The sequence below is a fragment of the Epargyreus clarus genome, unplaced genomic scaffold (genome assembly GCF_041222505.1).
Source record: "Epargyreus clarus isolate Ecla_fem2 unplaced genomic scaffold, WU_Ecla_fem_2.2 ptg000016l, whole genome shotgun sequence".
In the NCBI taxonomy this organism is placed as follows: domain Eukaryota; kingdom Metazoa; phylum Arthropoda; class Insecta; order Lepidoptera; family Hesperiidae; genus Epargyreus; species Epargyreus clarus.
The window spans coordinates 1,122,293-1,150,092 of record NW_027332224.1 but is presented as its reverse complement, the minus strand read 5'-3'; the positions used below and the strand labels follow the sequence as shown (position 1 = coordinate 1,150,092).

Below are 27,800 nucleotides of genomic sequence, written 5' to 3'. Positions count from 1 at the left end.
ATGCGAAATCTGATATTCTTCCTGCTGTTCTCTGTATGTTCAGCCCAGTTCCTCTCGAATGGATGTCCGAGTAACTTCCACGTCCATCTCTTGCTTCCTCACGAGAGTGACTGCGCTAAGTACTACCAGTGCAGCAATGGACGTAAAATTCCGATGAGTTGTGCTCCTGGCACGCTGTTTGACGCGAGGTTACAGGTTCGTGGTACATTCCATTTGTTTTATTCTCTGATATTATTTGTATTTTTTAGCAATTGAAATGAATAAGTTAGGGAGTAAACTGAATTGCTCAACTAAACTATACAATTGAACTGTACTTCTATACTATTACTATTAAATGAATGCTATTAATCTACGATAAACAAGAATTATTATTTTCAATTTACATCCTTCATTTGTTTAATATAAAGTTATTAATTTTTTACTACTTATTTCCTTTACTTACATGATAATCACCTTTTAGATTTGCAACTGGCCTTTCGCCGTTACTTGTGTGCAAACAACAACACCGGCGGTATCGGAAACGACAGTACCAGAAACGACAGTGCCAGAAACGACAGTGCCAGAAACGACAGTGCCAGAAACAACAGTGCCAGAAACAACAGTGCCAGAAACAACAGTACCAGAAACAACAGTGCCAGAAACAACAGTACCAGAAACAACAGTGCCAGAAACAACAGTATCAGTAACAACAGAGTCATCGACGCCAGTTTCAATACCAGATAAATGTCCGGATGACTTCAATATCCATCTCCTGCTGCCCCACGAGAGTGATTGCAGCAAGTATTACTCTTGCAGCAATGGACGTAAAATTTTAATGGATTGCGGTGTCCACCGATTGTTTAATTTTGACAAACAGGTATGCATATATGTACAGGGTGAATTTTTCAAATAGGCCTTCAGGGCCAAATCCGAAACTATAAGGATAAGCGAAAAATGCTGAAAGGAGTTACGAGTCCGATTTTGATAAAAACTAAAACTGCGTCACTAGTTTTTTTTAAATATTTTTTTCCCTAGCTGGGAATCGAACGAGTTCATTTAAAAAAAATACATCCTCTATATTATTCCACTCTCTGATAGTGTTGCTTATAAGGATCAAATTCTGGGAAGTAATGATAAAAGACAAACTAAAGGAAAAGCCTCAATTTAAAAAAAATATACAGGGTGAATATTTCAAATGTGCCTTCAGGGCCAAATCCGAAACTATAAGGTTAAGCGGAAAATGCTGAAAGGAGTTACGAGGCCGATTTTGATAAAAAATAAAACGCGAGTATATGTAAGGGGGTACGCGGGGTCATCTCTGGACCATACATAAATTGCTCATTAAATGCAAAAGGGCCGCTAAACGAAAAATCAGCAAACCAGTTTTATTAGAAAAACGTGATGTAAGCACACGGTATTTTAAAAAATAAAAAAGATGCATCCAATGATGTATAACACTATTATTAATCTAAAAAAAAAACAAAAACAAAATACATAAATCGGTCTTTCAAATTATGTTTTGGATTGTTAACGCTGGTATAATACATTCTTGAAGTATAATATTCGTAAGACCCTTTTCAACACTATTGTTTGATTATTATTTATTGTAAAATTGAATGAATGCATTGAATATTGAACTATTGTAAAATTATTGCAAGAAATTTGTGATTTGCTAGCTTTTTATTATTATCTCATTATGTACAGCTAAAGTTTTTGTAAGAATATGGTTAACTACATCTTAATATAGAACTGAAATTTGGATTAGTGATTTTGATGACTATTCAAAAACAAGATGTTATTATTGATACAGTATTAACTCGGATAGCTTATGAATTATCCAGATGCTAGCGGACCTTTTTGTGTTTAAGTTTATTCAAGTTATTTTTACTACCATTTAATTAACATATTTAAATAAGATATTTATAACATTCTTATTTAATCTATTTTCCCTGTTTAGACATGTGACTGGCCTCATAACGTGGTATGTATGACCCAGCCCACGCCAGAAGCAACAATCACACCTCAGTATACCACCACAACAGAGTCTCAAACTAGTGTTACAACTGAATATTCAGTAACAACAGACGCTACTAAAATAACAGAACACGTGACTGCAAATACAACAACACAATATACCACAACAACAGAGTCTCAAACTGAAGCACAAACTGTATATACAACAACTTCTGACGCGTCAACACCTATTGTGATACCAGACAGATGTCCAGATGATTTTGAAGTACATCTCTTGCTGCCACACGAGAGTGATTGCAGCAAGTACTATTCGTGCAGCAATGGATACAAAGTTCTAATGAATTGCAGTGATGACTTGTGGTTTAATTTTGAAAAACAGGTATGTTATATGTTGCTATTTATTATATCTGATGATCTCTTTCTCTGTGACATCACTAGCTGGGGCATTATTCAAAATTAAAAAACCGGAAAAATTAATGCCAGTTAGGAATGTACATTTATCTGGAGTTGATTACAGATGTCCATGGGCGACAGGAGCCACTTACCATCATATACTTTATAGTTTATTTTTATTTTAGTGTGTTTTTGTTTTCTATTCTTATTGTTATCGTTTCGACCTTTTTAGTACATTAGTTTTAAATTGTTTTTTTTTTTGCAGTTGTGCAATTTTTTTTCGAAAATATTTATTTTATGCATGTTCCTTTTTTAATTTAATATTTTCGATGTTCAGAAATGTGACTGGCCCCACAATGTGGATTGTACCACCACAACAGAGGCTCAAACAACTAGTGAAGCTACCACTGATATTGAAACAACAGAACACGTGACGACAACTGAATATCCTACAACAACAACTGAGTATATCACAACAACAGAGTCTCAAACTGAAGCAGAAACTGAATATACAACAACATCATCTACATCTGACGCGTCAACACCTATTGTGATACCAGACAGATGTCCAGATGATTTTGAAGTACATCTCTTGCTGCCACACGAGAGTGATTGCAGCAAGTACTATTCGTGCAGCAATGGATATAAAGTTCTAATGAATTGCAGTGATAACTTGTGGTTTAATTTTGAAAAACAGGTATGTTATATGTTGCTAGTTATTATATCTGATGATCTGTTTCTCTGTGACATCACTAGCTGGGGCATTATTCAAAATTAAAAACCGAAAAAAATTAATGCCAGTTAGGAATGTACATTTATCTGGAGTTGATTACAGATGTCCATGGGCGGTAGTAGCTACTTACCATCATATAGTTTATAGTTCATTTTAATATTGTTTTCTATTCTTATTGTTATCGTTTCGGCCTTTTTAGTGCATTACTTTTAAATTGTTTTTTTTTGCAGTCGTGCAATTTTTTTTCGAAAATATTTATTTTATTCATGTTCCTTTTTTAATTTATTATTTTCGATGTTCAGAAATGTGACTGGCCCCACAATGTGGATTGTACCACCACAACAGAGGCTCAAACAACTAGTGAAGCTACCACTGATATTGAAACAACAGAACACGTGACGACAACTGAATATCCTACAACAACAACTGAGTATATCACAACAACAGAGTCTCAAACTGAAGCAGAAACTGAATATACAACAACATCATCTACATCTGACGCGTCAACACCTATTGTGATACCAGACAGATGTCCAGATGATTTTGAAGTACATCTCTTGCTGCCACACGAGAGTGATTGCAGCAAGTACTATTCGTGCAGCAATGGATATAAAGTTCTAATGAATTGCAGTGATAACTTGTGGTTTAATTTTGAAAAACAGGTATGTTATATGTTGCTATTTATTATATCTGATGATCTCTTTCTCTGTGATATCACTAGCCAGAGCATTATTCAAAATTAAAAAACCGGAAAAATTAATGCCAGTTAGGAATGTACATTTATCTGGAGTTGATTACAGATGTCCATGGGCGACAGGAGCCACTTACCATCATATAATTTATAGTTTATTTTTTATTTTGTTTTCTATTCTTATTGTCATCGTTTCGGCCTTTTAAGTATATTACTTTAAATTGATTTTTTTTTGCAGTCGTATAATTATTTTTTGAAAAATTTTATTTTATTCATGTTCCTTTTTTAATTTATTATTTTCGATGTTCAGAAATGTGACTGGCCCCACAATGTGGATTGTACCACCACAACTGAAGCTCAAACAACTAGTGAAGCTACCACTGATATTGAAACAACAGAACACGTGACGACAACTGAATATCCTACAACAACAACAACTGAGTATATCACAACAACAGAGTCTCAAACTGAAGCTCAAACTGAATATACAACAACGACAACATCTGAGGTACCAGTTGTAATACCAGACAGATGTCCAGATGTCTTCAGTATCCATCTCTTGCTGCCCCACGAGAGTGATTGCAGCAAGTTCTACTCATGTAGCAATGGACGCAAAATATTAATGCATTGCCCTGCTAACTTATTATTTGACTTCAATAAACAGGTAATTATAACCAAGTGAAAAAAGTAATAATTTCCTTTTATTTTTAACTTTAGCAACAACTTCATTTCATTTGAATCTCCAGATTAATGTGTTTAATATTTTCTGTACATGTTATACATAAAAATATTTAATACAATTACATAAGCATGATATCATAATTTCCTAGTTGAAGAAACCTTCAATTTATAAGATACTAAATGAGCATTTTTTTAGAGTTTTTACCTCCAAATTCCAAAGGACAATGCCCATGAAAGTATGGACCGCCGTCCAGAGTTGCATCACATTGAAACTTGTTGTGGACGATGTATAATGAATCAAATACTACCACCAATAATTATTTTTTAGATCAGCACCCGGGTTCTGAAGTTATTTACCGAAATGTTACATAACCTCAAAATCTAAAATATCCGACGATAGATTAATGGTCGGTTTTAACTGATAGTAGGTACCTATAATATAGTTCGATTCTTATTTTATCTTAAATGGAATCCAATGTTCAAAGAAACTATTCTGATCGACAAACTATGTAAAAAAATCAAAAAATAATTTTAATATTACTTTCATATTGATGCATGAGAAAAATCATTAGTCAAAATACTAATAGATCTTATTGAATTCCTAGTATAAAATACCGCCATTTTAATTTTTAAAAACAACAATCAACATTTCGTCTTATTTTTATCTTAAATGTAATCCCCTGTTCAAAGAAACTATTCTGATCGACAAATTATGTAAAAAAATCAAAAAATAATTTTAATATTACTTTCATTTTGACGCATGAGAAAAATCAGTACCAAGAATGGGCATTCTCCTTTAAACATTAATTAAAAAATAATACGTATGTATACTATGTATACAACATGCTATTACTATAATTAATTTTATTATATAACACTTAGGTATGCGACTGGCCTCACAACGTCATTTGTGTGTCGAAACCCACATCAGCTCCAACATCCACTACAACAGAGTCTCATAAAACAACTGAATATTCAACAACAACAACCGACAGTCAAACGACAGCTGATTATATGACAACATCAGCGTACGCGGAAACAGAGGGATCAACACCGCAAGAGATTCCAAGCGAGTGTCCTGATGACCACGACATCCATCTCATGCTGCCCCACGAGAGCGATTGCAATAAGTTCTACTTATGCAGCCATGGACACAAAATACCTATGAACTGCCCGGCGACTTTATTGTTCGACTTCTTCAGACAAGTACGTTTGAATTTATTGGTTTTTAATCGATTTCTAAAAAATATGGGGTTCTATATTCGATCTTTTTAGATTTAATTATTTGTTTGTATGTATGTGTGTATATATGTATGTATGTATGTCCATCTTTTTCTAAACTACTGATCTGACCAAAAAATATTTAATTATATATTTTAAAATATTTGAGTAAATGATATAAAGACACCAAATGAAAATTTGGTAATGGTTACCACTTACCACATAACTGCCGTTTATGGACAACTTTTAATCAAATTCACATTGAAATAGGGTTCTATCTGAAGTTGACCTCATATATGTAAAAATATTGGCATTAAAAAAATGAAAAAGAGAATAATTATTTTTAAAATTAAAAAAGACAAACCCACTGAGTTTCTTACCAGATCTTCTCAGTTGAGTTCGCGTTCCGATCCGGTAGTAGTTTTAGAAAATATTGTAACTGACAATTTGTAAGTGCCGCCGTTGGCCTATACAAATATATTTCATTTCATTTCATTTCATTTGTTGTCACTACGGCTTAGCTAGACGTCTCTTATACGTCAGCCGGCAACCCTTCTATCGAAACGCTAGAATTCCTTTACAATAGAAATAGATGAAAGGTGGTATCATTTTGAAGGTGGTAGAATCCTTTGTGGTCCGACTCTGGCGGCATCACCGCCACACCTATTTCTGCATCATAACAGCAGTGTTGAGCGCTGCTGTGTTCTGGTTTGAAGGGTGTGGTAAGGGAGACATACTTTTCCGAGGCGTTCCAGCTTAGTCCTCAGGCGTAGTGGCGCATCTGTGGCCGACCTCAGGTAGGGTTATCTAATCTTATCTGGGGTTGATTACAGATGTCCATTGCGGCAGTAGCCACTTACCATCAGGTGGAGCATGCTCGCCTGCTACTCCCATATTAATAAAAATATCTAGCTGGTCGAACCACACTTGTTCTACATACCATTCTTTTTCACCTTTTAATGACTTCAATTAATGAACTTTTTAAATTTTAAGTAAGCGTATCGCTATCGAAACAAATCCCTTACTAATTATCTTTCAAGTATTAGTATAATTTATGATTTTAAGCCAATATCGCTGTATGGGTATTCAAGATAAGTTTTAAATGATTGCGTAGTTTCAATAACTATGAAAAGTAAATATGTCAAATGTTCCTTAAAAAAGTTTAACACGAAAGCGAAAACTCTTTTACATTTAAGAATTGTATGGAATAGTTTATTTTATTTTTTTATTTTTTTATTTATTATTATTAGAATAAATATATAAAAAATAAAAAATAAAAAAAAAATAGTTCAAACTCTATAACTATGTAGATACATTAAATTTAAATATATTTCAGACGTGCGATTGGCCTGACAACGTAATATGTGTGACCAAGCCTCCACCAGATCCTCCAACAACAACACAACAGTACACTTCAGTTACAACAGAAGCAACAACTGAATATCCAACTACAACAGAAGATTTCACAACAGAAAAGGAAATTGAAACTACTTCTTCAGAGTCCTCTTCAACAACGGAATATTTCACAACAACAGAGGGTACAACAACAGAAAATGAAACTAAAACAACTCCAACACAGTCCTCTTCAACAACGGAATATTTCACAACACCAGAGGGTACAACAACAGAAAATGAAACTAAAACAACTCCAACACAGTCCTCTTCAACAACGGAATATTTCACAACAACAGAGGGTACAACAACAGAAAATGAAACTAAAACAACTCCAACACAGTCCTCTTCAACAACGGAATATTTCACAACAACAGAGAGTACAACAGCAGAAAATGAAACTAAAACAACTCCAACAGAGTCCTCTTCAACAACAGAATATTTCACAACAACAGAGGGTACAACAACAGAAAATGAAACTAAAACATCTCCAACACAGTCCTCTTCAACAACGGAATATTTCACAACTACAGAGGGTACAACAACAGAAAATGAAACTAAAACAACTCCAACACAGTCCTCTTCAACAACGGAATATTTCACAACAACAGAGGGTACATCAACAGAAAATGAAACTAAAACAACTCCAACACAGTCCTCTTCAACAACGGAATATTTCACAACAACAGAGGGTACAACAACAGAAAATGAAACTAAAACAACTCCAACACAGTCCTCTTCAACAACGGAATATTTCACAACAACAGAGAGTACAACAACAGAAAATGAAACTAAAACAACTCCAACAGAGTCCTCTTCAACAACAGAATATTTCACAACAACAGAGGTTGAAACTACAGATACTACAATCAGAGTAGAGTCTACAACTGGTGACTACACAACAGTAAGGGACGACTCTACAACTACGATCAGAGATGAGTCTACAACTGGTGACTACACGACAGTAAGAGACGACTCTACAACTACGATCAGAGATGAGTCTACAACTGGTGACTACACGACAGTAAGAGACGACTCTACAACTACGATCAGAGATGAGTCTACAACTGGTGACTACACAACAGTAAGAGACGACTCTACAACTACGATCAGTGATGACTCTACAACTGGTGGCTACACAACAGTAAGAGACGACTCTACAACTACGATCAGAGATGAGTCTACAACTGGTGACTACACAACAGTAAGAGACGACTCTACAACTACGATCAGTGATGACTCTACAACTACAATCAGAGATGAGTCTACAACTGGTGACTACACTACAATAAGAGATGAGACTACAACAGAAGGCCACACTACAATCAGAGATGAGTCTACAACTGGTGCCTACACTACAATAGGAGATGAGACTACAACAGAAGGCCACACTACAATAAGAGATGAGACTACAACTGAAGGCCAAACTTCAATAAGAGATGAGTCTACAACTGGTGCCTACACTACAGTAAGAGAAGAATCTACAACTGGTGATTACACTACAGTAAGAGACTACTCTACAACTACAATCAGAGATGAATCTACAACTACAGTAAGAGATGAGTCTACTTCTGGTACCTACACTACAATAAGAGATGAGACTACAACTGAAGGCCAAACTTCAATAAGAGATGAGTCTACAACTGGTGCCTACACTACAGTAAGAGAAGAATCTACAACTGGTGATTACACTACAGTAAGAGATGAGACTACAACAGAAGGCCACACTACAATCAGAGATGAGTCTACAACTTGTGACTACACTACAATAAGAGATGAGACTACAACAGAAGGCCACACTACAATCAGAGATGAGTCTACAACTGGTGCCTACACTACAGTAAGAGAAGAATCTACAACTGGTGATTACACTACAGTAAGAGACTACTCTACAACTACAATCAGAGATGAATCTACAACTACAGTAAGAGATGAGTCTACATCTGGTACCTACACTACATTAAGAGATGAGACTACAACAGAAGGCCACACTACAATCAGAGATGAGACTACAACTGGTGCCTACACTACAATAAGAGATGAGACTACAACAGAAGGCCACACTACAATCAGAGATGAATCTACAACTGGTGCCTACACTACAATAAGAGATGAGACTACAACAGAAGGCCACACTACAATCAGGGATGAGTCTACAACTGGTGACTACACTACAATAAGAGATGACTCAACAACTACAATCAGAGATGAGTCTACAACTACAGTAAGAGATGACTCTACTACTACAGTCAGAGATAAGACTACAACTGGTGACTACACAACAGTAAGAGACGACTCTACAACTACGATCAGAGATGAATCTACAACTGGTGACTACACAACAGTAAGAGACGACTCTACAACTACGAACAGAGATGAGTCTACAACTGGTGACTACACGACAGTAAGAGACGACTCTACAACTACGATCAGAGATGAATATACAACTGGTGACTACACAACAGTAAGAGACGACTCTACAACTACGAACAGAGATGAGTCTACAACTGGTGACTACACGACAGTAAGAGAGGACTCTACAACTACGATCAGAGATGAGTCTACAACTGGTGACTACACAACAGTAAGAGACGACTCTACAACTACGATCAGAGATGAGTCTACAACTGGTGACTACACGACAGTAAGAGACGACTCTACAACTACGATCAGAGATGAATCTACAACTACAGTAAGAGATGAGCCTACAACTGGTGATTACACTACAGTAAGAGATGAGACTACAACAGAAGGCCACACTACAATCAGAGATGAGTCTACAACTGGTGACTACACTACAATAAGAGATGACTCAACAACTACAATCAGAGATGAATCTACAACTGGTGACTACACAACAGTAAGAGACGACTCTACAACTACGATCAGAGATGAGTCTACAACTGGTGACTACACGACAGTAAGAGACGACTCTACAACTACGATCAGAGATGAGTCTACAACTGGTAACTACACAACAGTAAGAGACGACTCTACAACTACGATCAGAGATGAATCTACAACTGGTGGCTACACAACAGTAAGAAACGACTCTACAACTACGATCAGAGATGAATCTACAACTGGTGACTACACAACAGTAAGAGACGACGCTACAACTACGATCAGAGATGAATCTACAACTGCTGACTACACAACAGTAAGAGACGACTCTACAACTACGATCAGAGATGAATCTACAACTGCTGACTACACAACAGTAAGAGACGACTCTACAACTACGATCAGAGATGAATCTACAACTGGTGGCTACACAACAGTAAGAGACGACTCTACAACTACGATCAGAGATGAATCTACAACTGGTGACTACACGACAGTAAGAGACGACTCTACAACTACGATCAGAGATGAATCTACAACTGGTGACTACACGACAGTAAGAGACGACTCTACAACTACGATCAGAGATGAATCTACAACTGGTGACTACACGACAGTAAGAGACGACTCTACAACTACGATCAGAGATGAATCTACAACTGGTGGCTACACGACAGTAAGAGACGACTCTACAACTACGATCAGAGATGAATCTACAACTGGTGACTACACGACAGTAAGAGACGACTCTACAACTACGATCAGAGATGAATCTACAACTGCTGACTACACAACAGTAAGAGACGACTCTACAACTACGATCAGAGATGAATCTACAACTGGTGGCTACACAACAGTAAGAGACGACTCTACAACTACGATCAGAGATGAATCTACAACTGGTGACTACACAACAGTAAGAGACGACTCTACAACTACGATCAGAGATGAATCTACAACTGGTGGCTACACAACAGTAAGAGACGACTCTACAACTACGATCAGAGATGAATCTACAACTGGTGACTACACAACAGTAAGAGACGACGCTACAACTACGATCAGAGATGAATCTACAACTACAGTAAGAGACGAGTCTACAACTGTCGACTACACAACAATCAGAGATTACTCTACAACAGAAGCCACCACGAAATCTCAAAGTACACAAGACTACACAGAATCAGAGACAACAGATGCAGGGAGCACTACAATATCGAACTACACCAAAACTACTCTTGGAACAACAGGAACAACAGATGTAACACATAGCACAACAACAGATGTAACACATAGTTCAACAACGACAATCCCAGAAGCAACAACAGGGAGCGAAGCAACAGAAGCGCCGTCGATCTGTCCCCCAGGTTTCATAGGGATGGTGCCGCATCCTGAACTGTGTGATTCCTTCTTCATGTGTCTGAATGGGGTCTCTAATCAGCTGTTCTGCAATCCCGGCTTCGAGTTTGATCCCAATTTTGGAGTAAGTATTGTATGCACTATTTTATTGGCTTAAGGTTTCAATATGATTGTCCCTGTAGTCCCGGGACCGGAATAGGGCTACGGTATCCCCTGCCTATGTAAGAGGCGACCAAAAGGGTCTTCCGGGGTTGCGGGCGGTAAGAGTGGGAGCTCAAACTGTCCAGCAAACGACCTCGGGAAGACAGCGGTTCGTGTGATCGCATATCGCTGTTATCACCAGGGGATGTGAGAGCGTACATTACTTTTCTCCCCCCTCGGGCAGAGCCCGATATGGACATCGCGTTAGGAGGACTCCGGTTGTTTCGTTAGAGATCCCGGAGTTATCCACCGATTACAGATGTCCATGGGCGGCAGTAGTCACTTACCATCAGGTGGACTGCATGCTCGTCTGCTACTCTTACAGTATAAAAAATAAGTTATCTTAATTTTTTTTCTTAAATTACATAATTTGTTTCATTTATTTATTTAAAATTTATTGCATCACCTCTAAAAAGAAATGTACAAAAGGCAAACAAAATACCTGATGGCATTCTCTACCAGTTAAGCCTGGGTGGATGTAGAGAATTTGCAGCAGGTGTTACAAAGCAACAAAAGAAAACAACAACAAACAATAATGAAAACAGCAGATATTATAAATATGTATTAGGAGTTTAGGAGTAAGAAAAAATACATATTAAAATGATTTAATAAGTATCACTATTTTCTCGCAATTTTGATCATCAGGACGTCTTATCAGCACGTGATAAATAAATAATTCTTTTCTCAACCCGCATGCATATGACACGCATGACAGGATAAGAATCTATGCAACGATATGCAAATGATATGCACGAAAACAAATGATTATAAAGTTATAAATAACATGAGTAAATTGTAGAAGTAAATTATATTTTCAATGCACTTTCAGAAAAAGGGTAAAATAAGAGAATAAATTAAACTATATACGAATAAAAACTTATTTACATAATGTATCTTATATATAAAATTCTCGTGTCACAATGTTAGTTACCGTACTCCTCTGAAACGGCTTTACCGATTTTCACCAAATTTTATACGCATATTCAGTAGTTCAGATAATCGGCTACTATCTATTTTTCATACCCCTAAGTGATAAGGATAGTTCACCCTTAACATTTTTTTTATTTATATGGCAACACAACGTTTGCCGGGTCAGCTAGTACTTATATACACGTATATACAAAAATGAAAAACAACAGTAAGTTTTTATTAATAAATACGAGTACTTAGTTTAATTTATTTTATTTTCTGAAAGTGATTTTTTCTAATAATTTAAATAATGTTTTACATAATAATTAATAACATTATACTTGCATCTTTTGTTTTTGATATCATCATGACGTGCTATTCTGCAAAATATTTTAATGAGCATTGAAATTACGATAGATGACACAAAGATTGACAGGTGATAAATAGATTGATTGCTTGGCTTAATTAGGTATTTGCTCTACAAAAATATATTTACAATTAAGAAAATAAATTCTGAGATATTACACAAAGAAAAACGAAAGCATTAACGGTTTTTCTTTCAGGCAAGCTGTAGTTAAAAAATAAATGTATCTTAAAAAAGGCTATTGAAGTCTACCAATTCGCACTTGACCAGCGCGGTGGACTATGACCTAATCTTTTTCATTCTGAGAGGAGACCTGTACCCTTACCATGTTTTCAAAACATCCCACAATTTTACGTTACGTTAACTCAATCCATTATTCTGTTCCGTTTGCTTCAGTAGACTGAGTAAACGTAACAATAAGTAAGTGCTCAAGTCCTTTTGTCTGCCTCACATGTTCGCAAAAAAGAGAGACAAAACATAAAGCGCCATTTTGTCAACTTAGACATTTAATGTTACGTTACTGACACTATAGTTCCGATACAATCCGCTAGGGGCGCTGATTGGAAATTGTATGGGCAATACGTAAACAAATACCAAAACAGTCATATTTGTCAAAACGTAAAAACTCATGGTAAGGGTATTGTACCCGACAGTGGAACAATAATGGATTGAAGACTAACTGTCATTATAATTGTAAATGTCTCCGCGTGCCTCTACAAAATAAATATATTTTATTTCATTTCAATTCATATTAAAAGTATTAATTATATTTGTGTTGCGTAAATTAATCAAAAAGGGATGTATAATTTTCTACTAATATTCTATTTATTTTTCAGACTTGCGTCCCCATTTCGGAAAACGGATGCTTCGCGCAAAGAGGTAAGTCAATCTATTAACTTTCATTAAAAGTACCTATTTTTAAATATCTACTCAATACCTATACCTACTACAACAGCAATGGCTGATACATTGTAAATGAAGCAGAGGTTATGCTCTGTAATAGTATGGGAACCTACACCTATTTCTACCTAATAACAGCACTGTTAACTGCTGCTGTGTTCCGGTTTGAAGGGTGTGGTAAGGTAGACATACTTTTCCGAGGAATTCTAACTTAGTCCTGAAGGGTAGCGGCGCATCTGTGGCCGACCTCTAGTAGGCTTATCTTATCCTTATCTGGGGTTGGTCAGATATCCCCATGGGCGGCAGTGACCATCTACCATTACGTAGACATTAATATCAAAACCAACAATTATGAATTACATATTCTTTCCCAAAGCGTTCCGAACTTAGTCTTCAGGGTTAGCGTGTTGGCTATTTGTGGCCGGCCTTAGGAACTCTTTATGTTATCTGGAGTTGGTCAAAAAACCCCATGGGCAGCAGTGACCACCTACCATCAGGATACCTACCAACAATATAAAAAAACAAGATTATTTCAATAATATGAATGTAACATATTCACAAACAATATTAATTTGTTGAATCCAATTTCAGAACGAACAACAACAACAGCAAATGATGTTACGTACACAACAGAGGGCACGACAGGAGAACCGAGTGACGTAGCAACTGTTACTTCAGATGATATTGTTACTACCACAGAATCACAAGAGACAACTCTTGAAGATTCGACACGAACCCGTCCACCAGACGAAGTGACTGTTGTTACAGATCCTCCGAGTGAAACAACAGATAGTGGAACAACAACTAGCAGTACAACAATCAGCATTGACAGTGAAACAACAGATAGCCAAACAACATCAAGATATGATGACACAACAGTAGTTACAGAGGCAACAACAGAGGGAGATGCATTACCAGTAGTGTGCCCGCCAGGGTTCATAGGCAGCGTGTCACATCCAGATCTATGTGATTCCTTCTTCCTTTGCTTCAATGGTGTCGCGTTCCAACGCTTCTGCCTCCCTGGATTCGAATTTGAACTGGATGCAGGAGTAAGTATTTTGATTTATAACATCTACAGTAGCTCATACTGGGAGCATGTGTGACGCATGGGAGATTAAAGTACTCGAGCATTTTTTTTATAATATAGGAGTAGCAGACGAGCATGCAGTCCACCTGATTGTAAGTGGCTACTGCTGCCCATGGATATCTGTAATCAACCCCAGATAGCATTAGATATTCCTACCTGAGGTCGGCCACAGATGCGACGCTACTCCTGAAGACTAAGCTGGAATGCCTCGGAAAATATGTCACACTTCAAACCAGAACACAGCAGCGTTTAACACTGCTGTTATGAGGCAGAAAGGAATGGTGGTGGTGTCGCCAGAGTTGAAGCACAAAGGGTTCTACCACCTTCATTTGCCGTGCAGTCATAATGCCGTCGGCCTGATACGTATAATGTAATCTTTAGCGCATGTAACCAACACCATATAGATCAGGTTCTACCTGAAGCCGATCACAGTGTTGTCAGTCCTGAGGACTATGATTGTCGCGTCATATGTAAGAAGTTCATGTAGAAGACACATCTTTTACCGAAACGCAGAGATATTTCACACTAGTAATAGATGTGGCGGTGATACGTTCTCTCTATACTGGCTCTACCATCTTTCAATGTTTGCTCGTTTTAATATCACTTATGCAGTATTGCTACACTTCTCAACATAATTTTATAGCTATTACTTATTATCTAACATCTCCAAGCCTGCAAGTTTCTTTATTAGCTTAAGATTTGCACCAAAAAATAATTAGATAATTTTATAATTAATGTTCTAATAGATTGTTATTGTTGATTTCATGTTATTCAATCTAATCTAATTAAATTAATGCGATTATCCGTAGCTATTATTCTTCACGTCTTATCTCAAAGGTATTAGAAATGTCTTCTAAAACCGATCCATCATTTCAACTAAATGTTACAAAATACAAAAGGTTTGATCAAACGTGACTGGACACGCTTTGTTGTTCTATGTACGGATTGAATTTTATTTGTTGACACTATAAATGTATAAAAAATTCTGCGACTATACTCGAAATGTATCGTGTCCAGATTATATATCTTCATTATAAAATTAATCAATAAATCAATATGTTTTGCTGAAAATATTGTATAAGTCCTAGTAACTACCTCATTCTTTTCTATTTTTTCCATCCTATACTTCATAGTAACCCATAACATTTACTTATTAGGTGTTTATGATTTTAAAAACTTTATACCTGCTTAGAATTTATCTATTACGATTTAAAACTTGTATAAGTTGTAAATATAAGCATTGTTTTGTAATTGTATGTTTTTTCAGCAATGCGTTCCCATATCGGAAAATGGATGCTTCGCTCAAAGAGGTAAATACACGACATATTTTAATTGTCACTTGTCACTTATTGATGATGCCACAACCATTACGCTATCAAGATGTAGATTTTTTATTTCGATATTCATATTTTTACCTTACACGATCACTTTGGTAATTGAATGGTCTCATTAATTACATTAAAATAAAAACATTTAAGTATATTACATATATTTCATCTTTTTTTATATAAAAGTAATGTGAATGATGGTCCTAATCTTATTTTGTGGGGTAATCATTATTTTCACACGAAACCTTATAATAGTCATCCATACTAAACAAATAATTTGGTCTCGTTATCATAGGTCCCTTAACGGAAACAAAACACACAAAAATACTATTAAATCTATATTTTTTTTAATTTCAGAGATGTCAACAACGGTAGGAAATAATGACAACGAATCCACCACATTAGGGTCTTTGGAAACAACAATGTCTACTGAATCAACAGCGGATACACAAACAACAGAAAATTATGAATCCACAGAACAATCAACAGTGGATTCTCAGACTCAATCCACTCCGCAACAGACCGATGGAACGACACCTGACTCTACAACAACATACGAAACGACCTTTAACCCAGAATCCACATCAGATTCTTCAACTAATGACGTCACAGATGCCACTACATTGAAGTCAACTACAGAAGACTTGGAAACAACACAAAATATACAACAGACAACACATAATGATCTCACTACGGATGATTCAGTTACGTCGACAGTAAATCCACAATCAACAACAGAAAATTACGACAGCACAACTGAAGAACTAACAACAGTGGACTCAAATGACGCAACTTCAACAGTAAATCTACAATCCACAACAGGAAGTTACGATAGTACCACTGAAGAACTAACAACAGTAGATTCAAATGACCCAACTGATAAGACTACTCTACAAACAACAACAACCAGAGATGAGTCAACGACAGTTAATAATATATGTCCTCCGGGTGTGATGGGACACGTGCCGCATCCGACCCAGTGCGATGCGTTCTTCCTGTGCATGGGGGGTACCGCGTTCCCGCTGTTCTGCAGGAGCGGGGAGGAGTTTGATCCTGTGACTAGGGTAAGTTTGACTTCTTAAGCCACTACTAACTATTATTTTCAGTTAATTCGAGTGCTACTTTCATTCTGAGGTATATTTTGAATAGACGTATTAAGACTAGATATTTAAGTAAAGTATAAATGTATAAAATATTTTATTCAGAAATTTGTAATTATTAGTTGATGTATAGATTTAATGTTTTCACACAATGTTGTTTTTGTAATGAGTCTTTTGAATATTTTTCCTACGGGAAATATCTGCCTAACTAAGTCACAGCAAAGTATGGCAGGGTTTATCAATTTTTAAAATATGTATTTTTACAAATAATTGATTTCATTGGGCTTATTTTAAGAATATGATTTAAGAAACTAACGCCTTAATATTATTTTTCAGCAATGTGTTCCCATATCAGAAAATGGCTGCTTCGCTTTAAGAGGTAAATAGTTTTAATACTTATAATATATTTCATCATCGGCCATTTTCATCCTGTTATTGACGAAAACCAAAGATGTTACAACTGTATGTGGGTCAATTTCTTCGGACATCTCTGCCAATCCTGAAATATCTGATTTATAACCGTAGTGTTAGGCATATCAGCGTTCAGTCTTAAGAACTATCACATATCAATTCATGTTTGATCGACCGAAGACAGGAGTTAAGACCAATTTTACGTTAAAAAATAACCTTGGGTAGTAGAAGCTAAATATTTTAAAACAACTACTGTGAATTAAGACTAAAATTCTTCTGATTTTGAGAGGTAACTGGTCCTAATCTAGTCACACAGCATTTAAATTATTTTTAAACGTTTCATATGTTTTATTTTTTTTACAGAGAGATCAACAACAGTAGGAAATAACGATAATGAATCGACAACATCAGATCCTTTTGAAACCACAAGGACCACGGATTCACAAACAACAGAAAATCATGAATCCACAGAACATTCGACGGTGGATTCTGAATCTACTCCACAACAGACTGATGCAACGACACTCGATTCAACATCGACATACGAAACAACTTTAAACCCAGAATCAACATCAGATACAACCAATGGAGACACGGAAGCAACTACTTTGAAGTCAACTACTGAAGACTTGGGAATAACACAAAATACACAACAGACAACAGATAATGATCTCACTACGGATGATTCAGTTACGTCGACAGTAAATTCACAGTCAACAACAGAAAATTACGACAGCACAACTGAAAAACTAACAACAGTGGGCTCAAATGACGCAACTTCAACAGTAAATCAACAATCCACAACAGAAAATTACGACAGCACCACCGAAGAACTAACAACAGCAGACTCAAATGACGGAACTTCAACAGTAAATCTGCAATCAACAACAGAAAGTTACGACAGCACCACTGAAAAACTAACAACAGTCGAATCAAATGACGCAACTTCAACAATAAATGTACAATCCACAACAGAAAGTTACGACAGCACCACTGAAAAACTAACAACAGGCGATTCAAATGACGCAACTTCAACAGTAAATCTACAATCCACAACAGAAAGTAATGATAGCACTACACAAGAACTAACTACAGTAGACTCAAATGACGCCACTGATACCACTACTCTACAAACAACAACAGCCAGAGATGAGTCATCGACAATCAATAATGTATGTCCTCCGGGTGTGATGGGGCACGTGCCGCATCCGACCCAGTGCGATGCGTTCTTCCTGTGTATGGGAGGTACCGCGTTCCCGCTGTTCTGCAGGAGCGGGGAGGAGTTTGATCCTGTGACTAGGGTAAGGACCATTGCTACTATGATAATGTCCACTTAATTCAAGTTTTAATTTCGTTGATGTCGAATAATGTACAATATGTTTAATAATATATAATGTAATGTACAATAACAACAAGATAGTTTTTAATACTAAATATATTTTGAAAAAAAAAGTAATTTTGATCGAGAAATTTCTTTAAGAAGTTGATTTTTGGGACATATCAAACTAAGCCACAGCAAAGTATGGCGTGGTGTAGCTGTATTTCTTTATAAAAGTTTTCACAAATGATTGTTTCTCTTTTAAGGATGTGACTTTTTGATGTGTTTAAGAAATTGACGCTTAGTTGTTATTTTTTCAGCAATGCGTACCTATATCAGAAAATGGATGCTTTGCTTTAAGAGGTAAATAAATACTTTTAATACTATTTTATCATCAGCTTTTATTATATTATCAGTAGTGTGAAAAGTAAAGGTGCTAGAACTATTTATGGTTCGATTTCAGTGGACATTTGCGCCATAGATTCTATACTCTAGATTTATAACAACAGATATGGGTAGTACTATCATAAAAAAGCTATTGTAAATTTTGACTAAAGTTCTCCTAATTTTGTGCGGAAACTGACCCTAGTCTATTTATTCGCACGGTCATTTATTTTTTTCATTACAACTTTTGATCAAATCTACAGTGACACAAAAGTATATTATTATATTTATTTACTTTTACAGAGAGATCAACAACGGTAGGAAATAATAACGATGAATCGACTACATCTGACCCTTCGGAAACCACAAGGACCACGGATTCACAAACAACAGAAAATCAAGAATCTACAGAACATACGACAGTGGATTCTGAATCCACTCCACAACAGACTGATGCAACGACGTCTGATTCAACAACTACATACGAAACAACGTTAAACCCAGAATCTACGTCAGATTCAACCAATGAAGACACTACATTGCAGTGGACTACAGAAGACTTACAAACAACACAAAATATACAACACACAACAGATAATGATCACACTACAGATGATTCAGTTACGTCGACTCAAAATCTACAATCAACAACAGAAAGTTACGAGACTACCACTGAAAAATTAACAACAGCAGACTCAAATGACGCAACTTCAACAGTAAATCTACAATCCACAACAGACAGTTACGACAGCACAACTGTAGACTCAAATGACGCAACTACTACTCTACAAACAACAACAACCAGAGATGAGTCATCGACAGCCAAGACAATATGTCCGCCGGGAACATTTGGGAACGTGCCGCATCCGAGCCAATGCGATGCGTTCTTCCTGTGCATGGGAGGCAACGCATTCCCGCTGTTCTGCAGGAGTGGGGAGGAGTTTGATCCTGTGACTAGGGTAAGATTGAAAAGTTGTCCTGTTTGCTATGAACCTCTCCACTGAAAAAAATCAAGGTTTTATTATTTCTCTAGAAGGGATTATTTGCATTAATAATTTGGACATCTGTAATCAACCCCAGATAGGATTAAATATTCCTACCTGAGGTCGGCCACAGATGCGTCGCTACCCCTGAAGACTAAGCTGAAACGCCTGGAAAAAGTATGTCTCCCTTGCGACACCCTTCAAACCAGAACACAGCAGCGCCTAACACTGCTGTTATGAGGCAGAAGTAGATGTGGCGGTGGTGCCGCCGGAGTCGAACCACAAAGGGTTCTACCACCTTGAAATTGCAAAAATTACGGTCAACACCAGAAAATTACGAAAGTATATGGTAAACACTAACAACAGTACGCTCAGTCGACGCAACTATTTTACAAACAACATACTATACTGTACTTGAAGAACATTTATTTTAAAATTTCTAAATATTGTAAGTTTTTGTTGGCCGATTTAGGATAGTTTTTTAGTAATATTTCATAACCTACTGATATAACCGGCTTAAAGGTGTAATCATCAAAGTTTATAAATAACTCATGCTTTGTTATTTTTTTCAGCAATGTGTTCCCATATCAGAAAATGGATGCTTCGCTCTAAGAGGTAAAAGTTTAATAATTATCATAATATATAACTTTATAAGCACCTACTGTTGTGCAGATAGGGCTCTTTGATTAAACTGAAATTGACATAAATAATAATAATATTTTTAATTACTTTTACAGAGAGATCAACAACGGCAGGAAATAATGAGGATGAATCAACCACATCGGATCCTTTTGAAAGCACAAGAACCACAGGTTTACAAACGACAGAAAATTATGAATCTACAGAGCATTCGACAGTGGATTCTGAATCCACACCACAAGAGGCCGATAAAACAACGCCAGATTCAACAACAGCACAAGAAACAACTCTTAACCCGGAATCAACATCGGATTCAACTAATGACGAGACGGATGATACTACATTGACTTCAACTACAATAGACTCAGGAACAACGCAAAATATACAACACACAACAGACAATGATTTCACAACAGACAATTCACATACTTCGTCGGAAAATTTGCAATCAACAACAGAAAATTACGACAGTACGACTGAAGAACTAACAACAGTGGACTCAAATGACGCGACTGATACTACTACTCTACAGACAACAACAATCAGAGAAGAGTCATCGACAGCCAAGACAATATGTCCGCCGGGAACGTTTGGGAACGTGCCGCATCCGAGCCAGTGCGATGCGTTCTTCCTGTGCATGGGAGGCAACGCATTCCCATTATTCTGTAGGAGTGGGGAGGAGTTTGATCCTCTAACAAGGGTAAGTTTGGATCCTCCTACTGTTGTCTATCTGTCCACTGAAATCGTGGTTTCCTTTTATATTTCGCTGTAGGAGCTCCTTTGTTTAACATTAAGGAGTATTTATGTACTTTAATTTACTTTCAACTTTTATGCATTGTAATTTTTCTGTACATATAAAAAAAACAGTTTCTCTAAGTATGTGGGCTGTATTTAGATGGTTTTATTTTACAAAAGTTCCTTAATTGCTGATATTATTACCGACATAAAGGTGTGATAATAAAATACTTTATAAGTAACTCATGCTTAATTATTTTTTTCAGCAATGCGTTCCCATCTCAGAAAATGGATGCTTCGCATTAAGAGGTAAATGTATTTAATAATAATCGTTTAATATATTTTTTCATCTGAGTTACTCTCAAGCGGACAGTGCGCTAACCAAATGTGGTAGAAGTATCCATGGTTGTAAAATCCATCAGTTCATTACTCATGCCCATTTAGAAAAACTTTATCAACAAAAAATATATAAATTCTTTTTAATTTACAGAAAGGTCAACAACGATAGGAAATATTGAGGATGAAACAACTACGTCAGATCCTTTGGATATCACAAGGACCACAGATTTACAAACAACAGAAAATCACGAATCGACAGAGCATTCGACAGTGGATTCTGAATCCACTTCACAAGAGGCGGATAAAACAACGTCAGACTCAACAACAGTGTATGAAACAACTCTTAACCCGGAATCAACATCAGATTCAACTAATGACGAGACGGATATACAACACACAACAGACAATTCACATACTTCATCGGAAAATCTACAATCAACAACAGAAAATTACGACAGCACAACTGAAGAACTAACAACAGATTCAAACGACTCAACCGATACTACTACTCTACAAACAACAACAACCAGAGATGATTCAACGACAGCCAAGACAATATGTCCGCCGGGTATGATGGGACACGTGCCTCATCCGACGCAGTGCGATGCGTTCTTCCTGTGCATGGGGGGTGTCGCATTGCCGTTGTTCTGCAGGAGCGGGGAAGAGTTTGATGCCATCATTAGGGTAAGTTAGGCAATTTTAACCACCTCTACAATAACTGAAGGTGGCAGAAATCTCTTAGTTTCTATATGAGGCGGTGGTGACTCTGGAGTCACCACCGCCTCATATATTCCTACCTTATAATAGCAGTGGCTTATAAACTAATTCAAGTATTAATAAACTTGATAACGTTTAGTCGCGTAATAATAATATTATAATAATAGTAATAATAATAAGAGTATCCCATTTTTTAAACTTATTTTAATCAAGTTTAATCGCACAGTAAAACTATTAAGAGTCCTAATTTTTACGATTCATTTTTTTCAGAATTGCGTGCCCATTTCTGAAAATGGATGTACAGCTCAACAAGGTAATGTTTTAAATTGAAATATTAAAGTGTATTAAGTTTCTTTTGTGGTCGTAATTTTTAATTTTTGATTGTAATTTTAAACTCATAAATGAAATTCTGATTTATAGGACTGTCTTCAACAACACAAGAGTTGGATCAATCAGACACAACAACAGAATCCAAAACAACAGACGATAGAGACACGACGACAATAAGACTTCCTAATGAAGATAAAACTTCAGTGCCACAAGACACAACCACAGGGAACGGAGCCACTGAAGATATCGATATAACGTCTGAGAATGGCAATACTGAGAGATCAACGAGCACAGAGAAGCCGATATGTGGTCCGACGGATATGGGGCACGTGCCGCATCCGAGCCAGTGTGATGCGTTCTTCCTGTGCATGGGTGGTGTTGCAATACCACTGTTTTGTAGGAGCGGGGAGGAATTTGATCCTGTAGTTAAGGTAAGTTTGTAATTGTGACACTTGATGGCTTTTTACTAGGTATAAAAATGTCTACGGTATCTCCTGCCTGTCGTCGACCCCGGGAAGGACGGCCGTTTGTGTGGTCGCATACCGTCGTACACACCAGACGGTGTGGCGAGTGCCAAGCTCACCTGGGCGGAGTCCGACGGGGCAATGCGCTAAGAGGACTCCGGTTGCGTTCCTTTGGCGCTGCGTAGAGACCCCGGAGTCCTCTACGCAGCGCCGAGGACGGCCACCGGGGGGGTTTTAGTGCGGTAAAAGTTCCACATAATCAGGCGTCACTTCCATGGCGTCTTGTACGTTTTGAACGTTTCCCCCTCGTAAAAAAGAAGGTATAAAAATGTCATCAGTTTACATGATTCTGTATTCAAGCATCACATCACACAGTGGACTATGGTACAGTTATATGAATATTAACTTAAAACTTGTAGATATGAAGTACTTATTATTTATTTTTTTATAAATTGTATGCATTTATGATATCAGTTCTTTATGATTTATTTTTGATTATATTTTTGAGTTAATTATGGATATTTTTTATTAATCAACTTTATAATGCAATAATTGGATTTTATATGTTTTTTTCTTCAGAATTGCGTGCCTATTTCTGACACCGGGTGCACAGCTCAAAAAGGTAATGTTTTAAATCGTTGTAATAAATTGCATTATGTTTCTTCAATTACCGTTATTATGAAGTAATACTTAACTGATAAAATTAAAACTGATTAACAAATTAAATTAAAACTGATTTAGTAAACTGATTAACAGGTCAATCAACAACAACACAAGAGTCCGATCAATCAAACACAGCAACAGAATCCAAAACAACAGGCGATAGAGACACGACGACAATAAGACTTCCCAACGAAGACAAGACTTTAGTCCCACAAGACACAACTACAGGAAACGGAGCCACAAAAGATATTGATGTGACATCGGAGAATGGTAATACTGGGAGACCAACAAGCACGGAGAAGCCGATATGCCCTCCGACATATATGGGGCACGTGCCGCATCCGACCCAGTGCGATGCGTTCTTCCTGTGCATGGGGGGCACCGCATTCCCGCTGTTCTGCAGGAGCGGAGAGGAGTTTGATCCTGTATTACAGGTGAATCTTGCATTAATCACGGGAAACAATTATTCTCGATCAATTAATACATGAATCTGAATTTAAATTAATAATATTATATGATTTTTCATTATTTATGTTATGTTATTATGTTACGTATTTATGTTCTTCTCAAAATTATCTGTGTTACTTTTACAGAAATGCGTGGCTATATCTGACAACGGATGCACAGCGAACAAAGGTAAATAATGTTATTATGCAAATGTATGCTTTCTGTATTATTTTTATGTTTTAAAACACATATTAAATAATACAGGTAATTTAAATGCAGATTTGATTAGTCAAATTATATTTACAGGACTATCTTCAACAACACAAGAGTCTGATCAATCAAACACGGCCACGGAATCCAAAACAACAGGCGATAGAGACACGACGACAATAAGACAACCCAACGAAGATAAAACCTTAGGTCCACAAGATACAACTACAGGAAATGAAGCCACTGAAGATACTGATGTGACGTCTGAGAATGGTGAAGGATTATCTTCAACAACACAAGAGTCCGATCAATCAAACACAGCAACAGAATCTAAAACAACAGGCGATAAAGACTCAACTACAATTAGACTTCCTAATGAAGATGAGACTTCAGTGCCACAAGACACAACTACAGGGAATGGAGCCACAAAAGATATTGATGTGACTTCTGAGAATGGCAATACTGGGAGACCAACGAGCACAGAGAAGCCGATATGTCTCCCGACATATATGGGACACGTGCCGCATCCGTCCCAGTGCGATGCGTTCTTCCTGTGCATGGGTGGTACCGCAGTCCCGCTGTTCTGTAGGAGTGGGGAGGAGTTTGATCCTGTGTTACAGGTGAGTTTGATCCTGTGTAATAGGTAATTGTGATCTATTACGAGGTTTTTTTTATATAACATAGGACGAGCATGCAGTGTACCTGATGGTAAGTGGCTACTGCCGCCCATGGACATCTGTAATGAACTCCAGATAGGATTAGATATTCCTACCTGAGGTCGGCCACAGATGCGCCGCTACCCCTGAGGACTAAGCTGGAACGCCTCGGAAATGTATGTATTTATATTTATAAAAACATATAATTCTGAACGCTTTAATTAACCTGTTATATTGTTAAATCATTAGTAAATATGAGTTTAATAATGTTTATTAAATTTATATTATTGTATTCCTTTTTTATTTTCACAGAAATGCGTGCCTATTTCTGACAATGGTTGCACAGCGAACATAGGTAATGTATTATACATTTTAACGTTTTTAGTTTCATTGGTTGACTGTTTCAGAATGTTAAATATATTTTAAACTATTTACAGGGTCATCAACAACACAAGCGCCTGATCAATCAGACACAGCAACAGAATCGCAAACAACAGACGATGACACAACAATAACACTCCCTAACGACGCGAAGCCGATATGCGGCCCGACAGAGCTGGGACACGTGCCCCACCCGACACAATGCGATGCGTTCTTCCTGTGCATGGGTGGTGTTGCAGTGCCGCTGTATTGCAGGAGTGGGGAGGAGTTTGATCCTGTGTTACAGGTGAGTTTTGAATCACGAGATAGACTAACGGATAGGCGGATAGATGGATTATGTAATTATTTATTTTTGATGTGAAACATCTATAGCCGCACGTAAAACCGATTTCTGGCGTGGCGACGCATGCCGTGGCGACGTCGCCACGCTATACGATGGTATACATATACAGTCTATATGCAGTAGTGTGTACGGTGTGGCGACGCGTCGCCATGCGCAATCGACTTGAAATAAATTCGTAAATTTTTGTATTTAATGAATGAAATGTTTATTCAATAAATAGTCATCGTTATCTGGAAAAACATCGTAATATTTTATTTTATCATTATGACATATTTAGTTCCTATCACAATATGTTCTTTTCTGCATATTACTTTTACAAAATAATGTCGATGTTTCACATCTGCCAGGCGTCCCGTGACGGCTCACATTTTTTTCATTACGTCACGATTTACTTTTCGCAATTGGTTTATTTATATAATTGCAGTTAATGTAGTGACAACCTTATTACTGCAATGGAGTGTAGGTATTTATTTTATCAACTAGGCTTAGTTTCCATACTGTACCCTTACCATGAGTTTTTAAAATATCCCACATTTTTACGTTACGTTTACTCAATCCATTATTCTGTTCCGTTTGCTTCAGTAGACTGAGTAAACGTAACAATAAGTAAGTACTCAAGTCTTTTTGTCTGCCTCACATGTTCGCAAAAAAGAGAGACACAACATAAAGCGCCATTTTGTCAATTTAGACATTTAATGTTACGTTACTGACACTATAGTTCTGATACAATCCGCTAGGGGCGCTGATTGGAAACTGTATGGGCCAATACGTAAACAAATACCAAAACAGTCAACATTGTCAAAACGTAAAAACTCATGGTAAGGGTACAGTCCGTATTTCTACTGTGATGATGGCTTGAAGTTCATTTATGCTTATCATACTTTTTATACGATGTTCCCTATGATTTTAGTAAGAATAAATTCATGTGAGTATGATTGTTGAATCCAGATTTGTTGGATTTACAAAAAAGTATTTGAAATTTTCAAAATAAGTAGGTAAATAAATATTAATTATCTTACTTTATTTTCAGAAATGCGTTCACATCTCTGAAAATGGCTGCACTGCTAAACAAGGTAACTAGAAATTAAATATGTTTTAATTTTATTATTTTAGTGCAACATGTCAATACACATACCGTGGTCCTTCCCGGGGTTGCTGGCCGGGCGGTTCGAGCTCCCACTCTTGCCGCCCGCAACCCCGGAAGCCCCCTTTTAGTCGCCTCTTACGACAGGCAGGGGATACCGTAACCCTATTCTAGTCCCGGGACTACAGGGACAACCTTGTACCCAGCAATAGAATATAAAAGCGTTCTTGTGATTTCTTGTTTCAGGTTGAGACACATGAAAATCGGAATATGGCTGCACAGCGACCAGGGGGCCTACCACCATCTTTTAAAAACCATCATAGTTCAGGAAAGTTCTAATTCCTCCTTAAAACAGTAAAATATTCCGTCATACACAGTTGAACAAACTTAAACCCTTATTAATTTTTCGCTTATCCATTGTATAAAACCAACTAAATATGTCATATTTTGGTTAAAAAGTTAAATTTCCTGCAAAAAAAGTAAAAGTATGATTAAAATAATATTGTGTTAAGAGATGGTAGTAACCCCCCAGGTCTAGGA

At 36.9% G+C, this 27,800-nt stretch overlaps 1 protein-coding gene across 1 annotated transcript; it reads left to right on the top strand.

The window, feature by feature from the left end:
• Window positions 1-27,800, top strand: LOC140748476 (uncharacterized). Its single transcript, XM_073081289.1, has 30 exons — window positions 1-195; window positions 461-856; window positions 1,937-2,332; window positions 2,684-3,043; window positions 3,382-3,741; window positions 4,081-4,434; window positions 5,334-5,657; window positions 7,009-11,391; window positions 13,578-13,620; window positions 14,233-14,690; window positions 15,996-16,038; window positions 16,414-17,120; window positions 17,493-17,535; window positions 17,931-18,868; window positions 19,206-19,248; window positions 19,573-20,228; window positions 20,825-20,867; window positions 20,990-21,591; window positions 21,893-21,935; window positions 22,117-22,649; window positions 22,953-22,995; window positions 23,103-23,443; window positions 24,056-24,098; window positions 24,233-24,573; window positions 24,733-24,775; window positions 24,893-25,416; window positions 25,765-25,807; window positions 25,890-26,119; window positions 27,207-27,249; window positions 27,507-27,800. Exons 1-30 carry the CDS (start codon window positions 1-3, stop codon window positions 27,509-27,511), a joined length of 12,576 nt encoding a protein of 4,191 aa, XP_072937390.1. The 3' UTR covers window positions 27,512-27,800.

Coding starts and splice junctions, on each gene's coding strand:
- LOC140748476 (XM_073081289.1), top strand. CDS start 1: ATGCGAAATCTGATATTCTTCCTGCTGTTCTCTGTATGTTCAGCCCAG. Junction 18,869..19,205: donor AGTTTGATCCTGTGACTAGG/GTAAGGACCATT, acceptor TTATTTTTTCAG/CAATGCGTACCTATATCAGA. Junction 24,574..24,732: donor AGTTTGATCCTGTATTACAG/GTGAATCTTGCA, acceptor TTACTTTTACAG/AAATGCGTGGCTATATCTGA.